Below are 13,510 nucleotides of genomic sequence, written 5' to 3' on the forward strand. Positions count from 1 at the left end.
TGCCAGAAATGTTCCAATTTTATTCAGTAATATATTCCAAAATGTGTTCCATTCCATGGCAGTGTATTACAGCTGTACTTTATATCACGGAGTGCCCATTTTGTCTCATTTGCGGCACATCCAACACTTCAGTAGATAAGCGCTTTGCAGTCTCCACGGGGCCTCTTGATCTTGGCGTAGTTCTTGCTGATGATGTCATACAGCACAGCCTGGCGAGAAACGTGGGGGTCCAAAGGGGAGATAAGAACTTTATAAGCAGAAATGGTTGGAGGAGGGAGACATCTTTTCATTTGCTAAAGTGCCTGTAACAAGTTGTCAGTGGTGCTCCATACGAAGAGCTGTTTCTAATATTTGGGCCCTCTCATGTAGCTAAATAAGGTAAACAAATTATTGCTTGACAGTATGATGTAGCGAACAGGACTTGATCTACTTCAGATTTAAGCGACAACTGCAACTGGCATGTGTATGAACGCGGTCGTTGAACAAATGCAGCCATAAATGTCGGCTCTTACGTATGTGGCGCAAATATCCAGGAGCATGAGACGCAGCTCCAAGTACTGAGTATTGTCCAGCTGGTGAACCAACTCCCGGTAGTCTCCCTGCAGAGTACACATGGCATTCAAAAGCAATATTGTGAAATTACAATTAGATTATTTAACATGTTAAGTTCCTGTAGCGCAATGAGTACTAGTTTCGAACAACATGAACTACTGACCACATGGGGCGTTTTAGACGCTTTGGCGACTGCATCACCCCTCTCACTGTAATATCTGAAAAACAAGACAGGATTACACCATCCTTTAATTCTTTTACTGCCGTACATTATCAAAAAAAAACAAAACAAAAAAAACAGTGCCAGCCAATTTTGAGCATTTTAACTCATCTTTCAAGGCAAATATAATATTGTGTACTTTTACTACATATACAATGTGGGGACCAAATGAAAGATCGCATTCCATTCTTTCATTAGAAAAAAAACAAAAAACGATGTTTCTACCTTTTTCCGTTCGTTGGTAATCATAACCATTTGAAAAGAGGTCATTTGAGTAAAAAGATGAGAAAACAAGCTTTTTGCAAAGATACATTTTCTCCACAACAGTCACTTTGACACAAAATATTTTTGCTTTGTGACGCTCTGCAAATTCGGTTTAATGTGACAAAGGCTTTGATCATTCACGCCATCCTTGAAAACGTTTGATTTCATTCAATTTCATCAGATTCTGTCACGTTTCATTGCAATTCAGTACACCGGCAGCCCCTTGAAAAGAGATTCAATGCTGTCATCTGCTGGCCATAGTTCGTGTTTTTGATTCCACAATTCATTGACCAGGCAGCGCTCCACTTAGATGTAGGGATGTAACGATAAGCGCAATATCGTGATATCGTGATATTAAAACTGCCACAATATCGTCGTCGTCATGTTCATGATATTTAAATGCAACGCATCTGTTAAAAAAAAAAAGTCAGGTTGATTTCTATTTGTGCATTTATAGCACCCTCTGGTGGCTAGTTTTTTAGTGGAATTTAATTTTCATTAGGGATGTTTTGACCCTTCTATGTTGAAAATCAACACTAATTGTCAGATGAAGGGGAACATAATATGCCTGTGAAGCAAGGCAATATGTGGAGGAACTCCATGTGTGCGTGCATTAACAACATAACATAATAATAATAATAATAATAATATCGATTTCATGTACAAATGCACAATATTGTGCTTTTTTTTAGTATGAGATCTTTTTTTTTTTTTTTTACAATATTGTGACCTTTTTTAAATGTCGCAAACCTCCCCACAATATCGTGATAATTATCGTATCGTGAGCTTCATATCGTGATAATATCGTATCGTGACATTTAACGTTTATGGCGGCATACATCGCGATTTTACTTATCGTTATTAAACGTTTTTGGCAGTCAAAGTGTTAATTAGTATCAATGATTTTTTTTTTTTTTTTTTAACATCCCATTATTCAAAAACTGGACATTATTTTCACATTGACAGTGCAGATTGCGCACACACAAATTGTGATTCAGCTTCAGGGTGTGGTCCATTACAGGTCAGTGCTGCTGTATTTGCCTTTAAGAGGCGGGGCACTACTGCGATGGGGTGGGGTCTTCACAGAAAATCAACTAAAAAATTTTTTTTTAAATCAATATAGTGTAGTAACGCTGTAAATGAAAGGCACACTTACTTTGAAATCTGAGTCTGGAATCCTTCGATCTTGGTGCGTGAGCTCGTCATCATCTCAAACACTTTTTCCTAGTAAGCAGAAACCAAAATGCTGGAACAACACACATACACAGCATTGATGTCATTCCATTTTTTTTCCCAGTTTCTGACCTGCACTGCAACTCCAAAGTTGTCACCATCTTCAATTTTGGGAATTTGAAGTTGTATCCACATGGCCACCTGCAAGAAAGAAATAAAACAAAACAAAACAGAAATAATTGAATTAATATCCGTCCAACAAATATTAAGATAATGTAAAACAAAAAAAAATGTAAGCACAGACATGGAAAAATATAATAATAAAAACATACTGAATATTTTATTTAAAAGTGTAATAGTATCCACATAAGATAACTGTAAAAAAACAAAAACAAAAAAACGATTAAAACAAAATAAACTAGAATCCACGTACTGTTTACATGTTAGTATTCAGACATATAGGAAAAACAAAATAATTCCACTTAAATTTAAATATGCAAGTAGACACTAGCAAGAAAAAAAAAGTACTAATTTAATTTTCAAAGTTTAAATAACCACAGAGCAGCAAGAAAATATTTAAGAAAAAATATATCACTATATCTAAATCCCTGTAAAAAATAAAATAAAAATAAAAAGAAAATGAATACATCGAAAAAAATCTAATTATACTGGGATAGGCTCCAGCACCTCCACGACCCTTGTGAGGAAAAGCAGCTCAGAAAATGGATGGATGGATAATCTTAATTTTTACATACAGTCACATGCAAGAAAATAATTCTAATAATGCATCAGATTTATATAAAATGTCAATTTAATTTAAAAAGTAACCAAATTACCGGTAATATCCTCAGACACTGGCAAAAAGAAATATTAATTACATTTAAAACATTATTGCCACACAGATACTGGCAATCGATCAACAAATTTTTTTAATAATTAATTAGAAAATATCCTCAAAAGTGTAAGATCAAACAATAATATTTAAAAATGATCTAATGATGAACCAATTGGGGATGGGCGAGTACCGATACCAGCCTTATTTTATCAATACTGACCATTTTATGATCAGGAATTAAAAATTAGAAGAACAGAAAGTTGCCATTAATTTAATGCAATTTTAAGGAAAAAGGCTGTATTTGGATATATAGGTCTTTTTTGTGGAAATTTTATGTATCAAAAGTATTAGTGTTATTGGTACGTGGAATCGGTATCGGTTGACTCCTCAATTGTTGAGTACTTATTTTCTTCTTATGTTATTTTATTTTATTCTTTTCTCTGTAGCACTTTGAGATCATGCTGATGAAAAGTGCATTACAAATTTAATTTATTATTATTATTATTGTTATCGGTTTGTAAAAAAGTGTATAGAACATCCCTAGGACCAATAGAAAGCAGCAACAAAGAAGTAAATAAATATCATTTAATTTTAAAATAATCAATTTACTATTCAAGCAGACTTGCAAGACAAGCCTGTTATTTTAAAAAGGGTTAGGTTAGAAAAAAATAACACATCTTATGTCTCTTCATTCAACTCGCATATCAATGAGACTAGTAAACCCGGAGAGTCGTAGCAGCGTTGAGACCGACCGTGTTGATCTTCTCCTTCAGAGTCTGGATCTGAGGCTTGACCTCCTTCAGGAGCGCCTCCACGCGCTCGTTGCAGCAGATGGGACCACAAGGAGGCTCTGATGCACCAAACATGGACTGATTAGTTCACGCTGCTTCATTTAGCCTTGCGGCACTGAGAATCGAGTAAATCCAGCAACTTTTCAAAATTTGGTGAATTGAAATACTATTACGTAATATTCACCTGAATCCTCATCATCATCATCATCCTTCTTCTTGTCTTTCTTCACTCCTTTCTGCAACAAAAGAAAGTGTTGTTTTCCCTCATCAATCAAGCATATCCAGCCAGTACAGTGATTTGGTCGTACATCCAAATATAACATGGCAGCTCCCTACCTCCTTCTCCTTCTCCTCCTCCTCCTCCTTCTTCTTGCGTTTGGCCTCCTCCTTCGCAGGATCCGGAATGGGGATATCCAGCGGTGCCTTCAGGGACGCCAGGTCGTCGCAACTGCAAGAGGTCTGATGGCAACAGTGACCCAAAACTTCAAGGTGCTGATAATTTGTGATTTTATCGAATAAATATAAATATATATAGATGTTTGTTTTGTTTTTTGTTTTTTATCTCTACATGCACTACGTATAGACCCTTCCAGTGTGACGTCACGTTGAAGTGCGCCCCTAGCAGGGCGAGTCAATGCAAGTGAATTAGAAAACAATCTGTGAGCTAGAAAATAGGTCAAACAGTTGATAAATCAGCGACCTGGTGAACTTGTGCGCGGCCAACGGATGCTCTAATGCAGGGGTCTGCAACCTGCGGCTCTGGAGCCACATGTGGCTCTTTCGTCCCTCTCATGTGGCTCCCTATTGATCTCTAAAAAAATAAAATAAATAAATAAATCAAATAAATTAAATTCGTAGAAATTTGCATTTCTTTTATAGTATTTATTTTTATTTTAGATAAAATATTCTTTAAATGAATTAGGGTTTTAAAAGTGAATAAAAAGTGATTTAAAAAAAAAGTGAATAATTAAATATTCCAAAAAAAAATGTAAGAGTCCAAATATTTAAGTTGTTAGAAAAAGATGAAAAAGATTTTTTTTTTAATTAGCTAAAAATATTCCAAAAAAAATTAGCATAAAATTTCCACACAGGAAGAGGAACAGCAGAAATTTACAAAGAAATTGTCCATGGAATTGCCAAAAATGTGAGAGAATTGAATTTAAAAAAAAAGGCAGAAAAGAAAATGTTCAAAAAGTAAACTGACATGTACAAAAACAAAAGGCAGAAAATTACTATAAAATATTTTTCGAATTGCCAAAAAAAGTCAGAAATTTAATAATTAAAAAAAGGCAAAAAATAAAACGTTCAAAAACAAAGTAAATCACTAAAATTACAATAGAATGCCCACAAAACTGCCAAAAATGTCAGCAGTTTGCTGGCAAAATGGCAGAAAATAAGTAAATAAATAAATAAAGACATAAATGTCAAAAAAAAAGAAAGAAAGTAGATGCAGAAAATTACCATATGTCCATAAAATTGCCAAAAATGTCCGAAATTTTAGACAAAGGCAGAAAAGTCTAAAAATGTATGAAAAATTACACACACAAAAAAATTCCAAAAACTGAAGACAAAAGGTAGAAGAAAAAGAATGTCAAAGTATTGGATGCTGCATATTTTTTGTTGTTTTTGGTGCAGCTCTCTAATTAGCTTTGGAGCCCTCAGTACTCAGTAAAGTATTAACACTAACACATTGTTGCCTTCATCACAATCTTCAAATGTTTTGTTTTTGCGGCTCCGGACACAATTTGGGTTCTTTATTTGGCCTCAAATGGCTCTTTTGACATGAAAGGTTGCTGACCCCTGCTCTAATGGCTCAAAGAGAGATGAGAGCATTCATTCGGCTTCCGGCAGCGATTCTAAACCCCGCGAAAGACAGTGAGGAATAAAAGACTAGCAAAAAAAGTTTCATTTCATTTCAGTTTCATTAGCTATAATGAAACTAGGACGCAACTTTTTTTATTTTCTTTTTTTTTTGTAGCTAGCGGCTTCAAACGACTGGTTTCAATGACTCGCAGTAATGTAGTGTCCTACTCTGGACGTTTCTTGTTACACTTGACATAATTTCCCACCTTTTAACGAAAACGCTCGCCGAAAATCAAGCTCTCTACATTCATTTGTTATGGGACGTTTGTCCTCCGGGAGGCTAAGCTGTGACGTCAGCTGAAAGGATCTATGGTAGGGGGAAAAAAACAAAACAAAACTGGTATATTAGAATTGATGAAAAGCTATACAGGTGAAGAAGTTAATATCACAAATTCAAATTTCTATATTAATGGTATAGATCTTATGAGTAAAAAATGTACTAACAGTCATATAAGGAAATTTTTTTATAACCACAGGAAAGTGATTCCTCGTGGGAAGTTCTTCTGGAACCCTCAATTTGCAAATTTAAATTGGCATAAAACGTGGTTTGTTCCTTTTAAACATTTTGTAACAAACAAAGTCCGGGAAATACATATAAAAATATTACACAATATATATCCTACAAATGTATATGTGTCAAGATTTGTCAGTGTAGATGATAGATGTACATTTTGTAAAACTGTTCAGGAAACTGTAAGTCATCTTTCTTACGATTGTCCTTTTAGTTTCAGGTTTTGGAATGATATAGAGCAATTTATTTTTCAAAAAACTGGTGAACTAAAGATTAATGGGAAAAGTGTTATTACTTGGTTTACATACAAAGATACAGATATTTGTAATATTGTTGGTCTTTTATTTTATTAGGGAAATTTCACATTCACAAAGCTAAATTTTTCAAATTTAATCCATGCTTTAAACTATTTTTGGTTGATATTAATCATTACATAGAGTCTCTTAAACTTGTAAATAATAAGAAAGGTCAAAATATTTTGAAAATATCTAGTTTGTTTAATTGAAGTGTGTCCATTTTTTCAAATTCAAAATTTTGCAAATTGAACTGGATTGACTGAGTGATTGTATATATATTGTTTTAGTTCTTTATTGTTGTATTGACAAGTTTCGTTAAATTGATCATGTTTTCTGTGAAAAAAAACAAAAAAAACAAAAAAAACCTTTGTGTTCCCTTACAAAAATCTTTGCGTTCTCACTCAAAGATTGTGAAATAACGCAAAGGTTTTTTTGTTTTTTTTAAACGAGTTAATGTACTTCCGGGTCATCTTCCGAGTGACCAAGAGCGACGAGATGGAGCATGTAAACAAAGCAGTGGGAAAATACACGCTCCATCCTCGTCGCTTCGGGAAAGCTTTCCCACTGTTATTATTATTTATTTATTTATTTATTTTTATGTTTACACGCTCCATCCTCGTCGCTTTTTGTCACACGGAAGATGACCCGGAAGTACTTCAACAAAAAAATCTTTTGCGTTATCTCGCAATCTTTGCGAGGGAACGCAAATGTTTTTTTTGATTGTTTTTTTTCCCCCTACCATGTCACCTTAGGGGCTCCGTAGTATATTGCTCTTTAGACACAAGTTTTGCACTTAAAATGATACAGTTCATTTTTTTTTTGCTCCTAAATATAATATATTGTATCTTATTTCAACATTTGTTCTCGTACTATTTCTCTGAGTACTAACCTTCAGGAGCATCTGCAGCTCTTCGATCTTCTGAGGGAAAAATGTTGAGACGAGCGTTTCTGCCTTTTTTCCCCCAATATAAGAGAAAATATAGGTCAGTCCCTGACAATATGTAAGTATTTTTCCAGGGAGTGCTCCCCCTAGTGGGATTATCCACTACAACCCACCATTAACACATGAAACAAAAACGAAAAATACTTGTGAGAGGCGCATAATCTATTTAGTGAATTGATAGTATGGTCCATTACCTCCTTGGTGAGTTTCCTGGAGAAGTCGTCAACCTGAAATGAAGGAAGTCATGTAAAAATATCTTCATTGTGTCAACTCTCGAGTCCCATTACGCAACGTAACACCTAACTGCTACTTGCTCACCTTGCATGACGCGAGGTCGCGTGGCTGTATAAAGTTTCATCTTAACAATACATAAGCTATCCAGTTTACTGTGAATAAATGTTCAACATTATCATAAACATACGGTATTATGTAAACAGCCCGATCTTACCTGCTGCTTCGATTTAGTGCAAACATCCATAGCGGCCGTGTCACTTCTAAAGTTGAAACCCTCTTAAAATGAAGTGTGATGAAAATGTTTAAAGTTAAGGTGAACCGCGGGAAATACAGCTAATCCTCAGAACTGTTTGTAAGTCAACGCAGCGCGAAGAAAATGAGAATTACTCAGCATTAAAACTGAAAACGAAAGTAATGTTTCAGGGATTCCGCACTCCATTTACCAGTGCATTGTGGGAATTGTAGTTAAAGCGGACGTTAGTTCTGTTTTTCTTCCTTTGCGTTGAAAATCTAAATACAGTCACATTATTAATAAATAAATTCAATGTGGTTGCCCGCTGTTTCTAATACATATACATATATATATATATATATATATATATATATATATATATATATATATATATATATATATATATATATATATATATATTGCCCTGCGATTGGCTGGCAACCAGTCCAGGGTGTCCCCCGCCTACTGCCCAGAGCCAGCTGAGATAGGCGCCAGCACCCCCCGCGACCCTTGTGAGGAATAAGCGGTCAAGAAAATGGATGGATGGATGGATGGATGGATGGATATATATATATATATATATATATATATATATATATATATATATATATATATATATATATATATATATATATATATATATATATATATATATATATATATATATATATATATATGTATTTTTTTTTTACTTTTTCTTATTTATTTCTTATTTAGCAACACAATATTGCAAAACTGATACACAGCTTTCTTTATGGCGCAGTACAATTTTACACCACATTAATAATTAATATTTAATGTAATTTTAAACTAGAACATTTTTACAGGCATCATACTGTGCAGGCCTAAGAGTCCATAACGCATTGTCATGTGAGAGTAATGTATTTTTTTTTTCTTGATGTAGCACTAATCTAGTGCTGCTAACCTACTGTATATCTGCATGTAGAACTGGAAAGTTGCTCACTTGCTCGACAGAGCACTTTAAAACAACCAGCGCTGTTTCTTAATAACCCGTGGGCAGTATTGTGACACGTTTTGGCCTGACCAAGTTCTGACCAAGTCATTTCAAAATAAGATATGGCCTGTGGCAGTGGTGTCCAAACTACGGCCCGGGGGGCATTTGCGGCACGTTGTCCATTTTTCAGTGGCTTGCGACATTTGATAAAAATGGCATTTGACTCGGTTCAAATAAAATAAACAAAACAAAAATGTTTGGAAATGGTCAAAGTAAGAAGGGAGGGTATTGAAAAACAAGTGCTATTAACGGTTATTTTAGTTAAATAAAACTACTGAAAAAACTAAAACAAAAATTAAAAAAACAGCATTGTTACTGAAATAAAATAAAAACGAAAATGCTTCTTAAAAAAACGAAAACTAACTGAAACTACCTTTTACGTTGACAAAACTAACTAAAACTAACAATAATTAAGGCAAACGTCCTTCGTTTTAGTCTTTAATTGGTAATTAATTTAATGCATGAGCCTTTGGGGATGATTTTAAATGCGATTTTTAGTAGATTTATTTTGATATAAACCGGAATAATGACGTTTGAAAGTATGTCACACAGAAGTGACGTCATCTAGCAGCAACCAATAGAAAAGCACCTTCAGATGACATTGCTCTCATGGTGTTTTTTAAATATTTCGCACAGGTAATACACATTTAAAAAAAAAAAAAAAAGTAACACTGAAACTAATGAACTAAACTAAAACTAAGCATTTTTTAAAGAACTAAACTAATAAAAACTAACAGAGCCACCCTGAAAACTAATAAAAACTAACTCAAATGAAAAATTCTAAAACTATAAAAACCCTACTGCCATATTACAAATAAATTGGATTATATACTGTTACATTTTTCTAAATATGCAAAAGCACAAAAAAATTATTTGTACAATTTTTAGGACTAAACACAATTTCTCTTCATAACATTATGTGGCCCTTGCGTCCTTCTAATTTTTTGTATGTGGCCCTCAAATGAAAAAGGTTGGACACCCCTGGCCTACGGGCTATGAGAGAACAGAGGGGCAGCAAATACATTGAAAACAGCAGAGGCCCAAGAATTGAACCCTGTGGAACACCATATGTTCTGGACCGTACGTGAATTCAAATTCCACATATTTGTCCTATCACTTTCTTTTTTTTCTTCTTTTTTTTCTCAACATATTATGAAGGGAATACAATAACAAAAAAAAATCATGACGTACCATCACAACATTCACAAGTTAACTACTGAGCACACTAAATTCCCTGCAGCATTCCCTGATTGGTCAAGTAATGTCACGTGATCATCTGCAGCCAATGATGGCCAAGCGGGGCATATTATCACATATTTGAGTTGGGGGGGTATCTTGACCTCTGTCGAATCCTTGAAACTGACTCTCCGAACTTGGGGTTTGATCAAACCCAGGTTAAGTACCACTGTTGTAGACTCGGACCCAGGCCCAATGTTGACATTTGTTTTCTCTTTAGAACGCAAAAACAGAGGGACTGGAAGATGCAAGAGCCCTGTTGTCCAGTCACCAGGTCGCCATTGATTACACATGACCACAACATGCGTGGGGTGTGTGTGTGTGTATGTGTGGCTACAGTGTAATGTTCTTTCAGGCACAGGGTCACATGGTTTCTTTCATCAGGTACGTGCTGCAGCCTTAAACAAACACTAGAGAGCCTAAGTGGACCAAAAAAAAAAAAAAAAGACCAGAATGAAATTGATTGGGGCGGCACGGTGAATGAGTGGTTAGCACGTCCGCCACCCAGTTCTGGCTCTGGCCTTCCTGGGTGGAGTTTGCATGTTCTCCCCATGCCCGCATAGGTCTTCTCTGGGTACTCCGGTCTCCTCCCACATTCCAAAGACATGCATGGCAGGTTAATTGAGCGCTCCGAATTGTCCCTAAGTGTGCTTGTGCGTGTAGATGATTGTCCGGACCGTCTCTGTGTGCTCTGCGATTGGCTGGCAACCAGTCCAGGGTGTACCCCGCCTACTACCCAAATCCGGCTGGGATAGGCTCCAGCAACCCCTGCGACCCTTGTGAGGAATAAGCGGTTCAGAAAATGGATGGATGAAATTGATTGTTCTAGTAGATAAACACTGGTGCTTGCACTCAGCTGAACACATCACACAGCATATCAGTTGCAGTAGTGGTCGGTCAGTGTCAGCATGCACGACATCAGCATTTTTCCAACTACTGATCGGATGATCAGACAAAGTAAGCTGAATTTAAAATGATATGTTTGTGGGGCGGATGTGTCACATAATAAGTCACTCATTAAATGTGTGCTATTTGTTATGGTTGGAGCCAAAGGGCAAAGGCTGCGCTTGTTTACATTGACGAGAGGACCATTAGTTGTTGATTCTTTGATTTGACCAAATTGCTGATTAAAAAATCTTTGGTTTTGTCATGCATGTCAGTGTGGCTGATAAATGAGCTGCACAGATATTGTAAGCACACTGGAGCATTTCATCATCCTGTAGTTACGCACTGATTCAATAACAAAGACTACAGTGGCCAGACCGTGGGTGTCTGTGCCATTTTAGCTTTTCTGAAGTCCTGCAAGGGTCATACTGAATGTTTGACAAAAATATGATGCAACAATTGTGTATATTATGAGCATTGTAGGTTTAATGTTTTTGGGCCTTTAATTATAGGTAAAAAATTGTAGAACTGCATCGTAGCCCTGTTGTACTATGGCACTATTGAGAGCTTACAATTTTATTTTAGATTGTTTATAATAATTGTTTAAGCTAATAACTGTACTTGATTTAATTTGTTTTAAATTGTTACAGTGATCACTACTGTATTCAAGTCAAGTCATAGTTGAACTAAAAACTATATTAAACTTACAGTCATTTGGTTAATTGATTTTCTTTTTGTTTAAATTGGTCATTGGCAAAGCAAGGCAATTTTATTTCCATAGCACATTTCCTACACAGGGCAAAGGCAACTGAATGTGCTTTATACAAGCAACACTTTCAAGCATCAACAAACACAACAGTTAATGCCATTCAGAAACAAAGCAATTTAATCTTGCTTTTTAGTTCTGTTTTATTTATTTATTTGTGTGTCGTGTGTGCATAATTGCCATTTACCTTTTTTTATTTTTTTTTTTATTTTTGAAAAATATTTTTTAATATCAATTTTTGTTTTCACTTTTATTTATTAATTAATTTATTTATTTAGCCAGTTTCGATCATCCATATAGCAGGGGCGGCTATTTCTCAGAGATATTTATATTCCAAGCTGACCAATGAAAAGGCTTCTAACATTGGTTCAGCAGAGAACCCACCCACAAGACTGGAAAAAGATTTGCAACTGCAAAATAAATTGGCAACCAAAAGTCTGGAGTTGCAAACAAAACACTTTTTGAAGTTTTGGAAATAATGGTCCTGTTTGCATAACTTTTTTTTTTTTAATTGCAAATCGTTTTTGTTTTTTTTTTGCATTTTTTTAAAATTTCAAATCCCTTTTTTATTTGATTGAAAATAAACACATTTCTCTCAGGCAAGTTGCGATTCACTATTTTTTATTGAACTGGGCATGCGCACAGAAATTTTGATCACGTGAACACTACTGCTTCATTATTAAGCGTTTTTTGTTTGTTTTTACTGTCCCAAAACAACAAGACGCAGTGACAGCAATCAACTTGTTACAACAAGTAAATAAAAACCGTTTGGCAATCTTTGCCTGTACTTTGTGACTGGTTCCAGCGAGATGTTCTGTCACCGATTTTATGAATGGATAAGTATTGAGCAGCCAAGTTGAAATTCTACTTCCGGGTTGAAGCGCGTATACGCGACCTGTAGCCTCTTTTTCTATACCTATACGAGAATTCATCTTGCGAGGTTAATGTTCTGCTGTAGGAACTGTGGAAACTTGCGTCAGCCAGCCGCCGGTTTGCCTGGAGGGGATGGGCAGGGGAGGAGGGGAACGCACACGAGGACCCAAACTGAGTGGAAGTAAACCTCTTGTGGACATATTTTACGCTGTCATTCATCTTCGAAAAGTGCCAGTGCGTTTCGACTTTTTGTAAAGCTCCAGCCGGCTCTCGCGAGGAGGGGAGTGGGTTGTCTGCTTATCCACGAGGTTGACATCAAATGTGACCGTGTGAATGTTCACGCTGAGCAAAGTGCAAGGTCCCCTCCGAGTGCTGATATGAGCCGCGAGCAGCTCTAACAAACCGCTGTCCTCCTAAAAGCCTTCGTTAGCTTTTCATGTGCCTTTTTTCGCTTTTCACTAACTAGTTTGATTTTTTTTTTTTTGTACGGAAGATGTCTTGCCTATTCTTAGGAGTTATACGAAGGTAAGGCTATTTGAATTTGTCTTCATTTGGGATTTTATTTCATTTGTACTCTGTTTTATATTTTGATTCCTGTAACAACATTGTGATTTCAGACCGTTGAAAAAAAGCCCTGAACGCTTCATTTTCTTTAACTAGTCGAATCAAGAGAACGATACATTGAGATGTGTAACCTAGATGTCGAGCACGATATATATTTTTTTCCCGCTACAACAATTAAATTATAATGGGCAACAACTCTGAAGCACATTTAACCCACAAATGCTCAAAATATGTTCATAAATTGTAATGTTAAGAAA

At 35.6% G+C, this 13,510-nt stretch overlaps 2 protein-coding genes across 3 annotated transcripts in view; one reads left to right on the forward strand and one right to left on the reverse strand.

Moving 5' to 3' along the window:
- Positions 1–13,510, reverse strand: part of psme1 (proteasome activator subunit 1) — a 19,104-nt gene continuing 5,594 nt past the window's right edge. Inside the window, exons 1-11 of one of the 2 annotated variants that reach the window (XM_077508666.1) lie at positions 7,897–8,133; positions 7,643–7,675; positions 7,395–7,457; positions 4,172–4,294; positions 4,020–4,071; positions 3,797–3,894; positions 2,342–2,410; positions 2,193–2,260; positions 716–770; positions 513–599; positions 1–209 (exon numbers count right to left, since the gene is read on the reverse strand). In XM_077508666.1, the coding sequence (XP_077364792.1) occupies positions 129–209; positions 513–599; positions 716–770; positions 2,193–2,260; positions 2,342–2,410; positions 3,797–3,894; positions 4,020–4,071; positions 4,172–4,294; positions 7,395–7,457; positions 7,643–7,675; positions 7,897–7,926 (759 nt within the window). In that variant the 5' untranslated portion in view covers positions 7,927–8,133 and the 3' untranslated portion in view covers positions 1–128. Of the gene's footprint in view, positions 210–512; positions 600–715; positions 771–2,192; positions 2,261–2,341; positions 2,411–3,796; positions 3,895–4,019; positions 4,072–4,171; positions 4,295–7,394; positions 7,458–7,642; positions 7,676–7,896; positions 8,134–13,510 lie in introns of those variants that run through there. The other variant, XM_077508665.1, reaches the window with a different exon arrangement.
- The window catches only part of pck2 (phosphoenolpyruvate carboxykinase 2 (mitochondrial)), a 26,574-nt gene continuing 25,782 nt past the window's right edge, over positions 12,719–13,510 (forward strand). The window contains exon 1 of the mRNA XM_077508664.1: positions 12,719–13,214. Coding sequence (XP_077364790.1) covers positions 13,183–13,214 — 32 coding nt within the window. The 5' untranslated portion in view covers positions 12,719–13,182. The remainder of the gene's footprint in view (positions 13,215–13,510) is intronic.

This window comes from Festucalex cinctus, chromosome 20, assembly GCF_051991245.1.
Source record: "Festucalex cinctus isolate MCC-2025b chromosome 20, RoL_Fcin_1.0, whole genome shotgun sequence".
Lineage (NCBI taxonomy): Eukaryota > Metazoa > Chordata > Actinopteri > Syngnathiformes > Syngnathidae > Festucalex > Festucalex cinctus.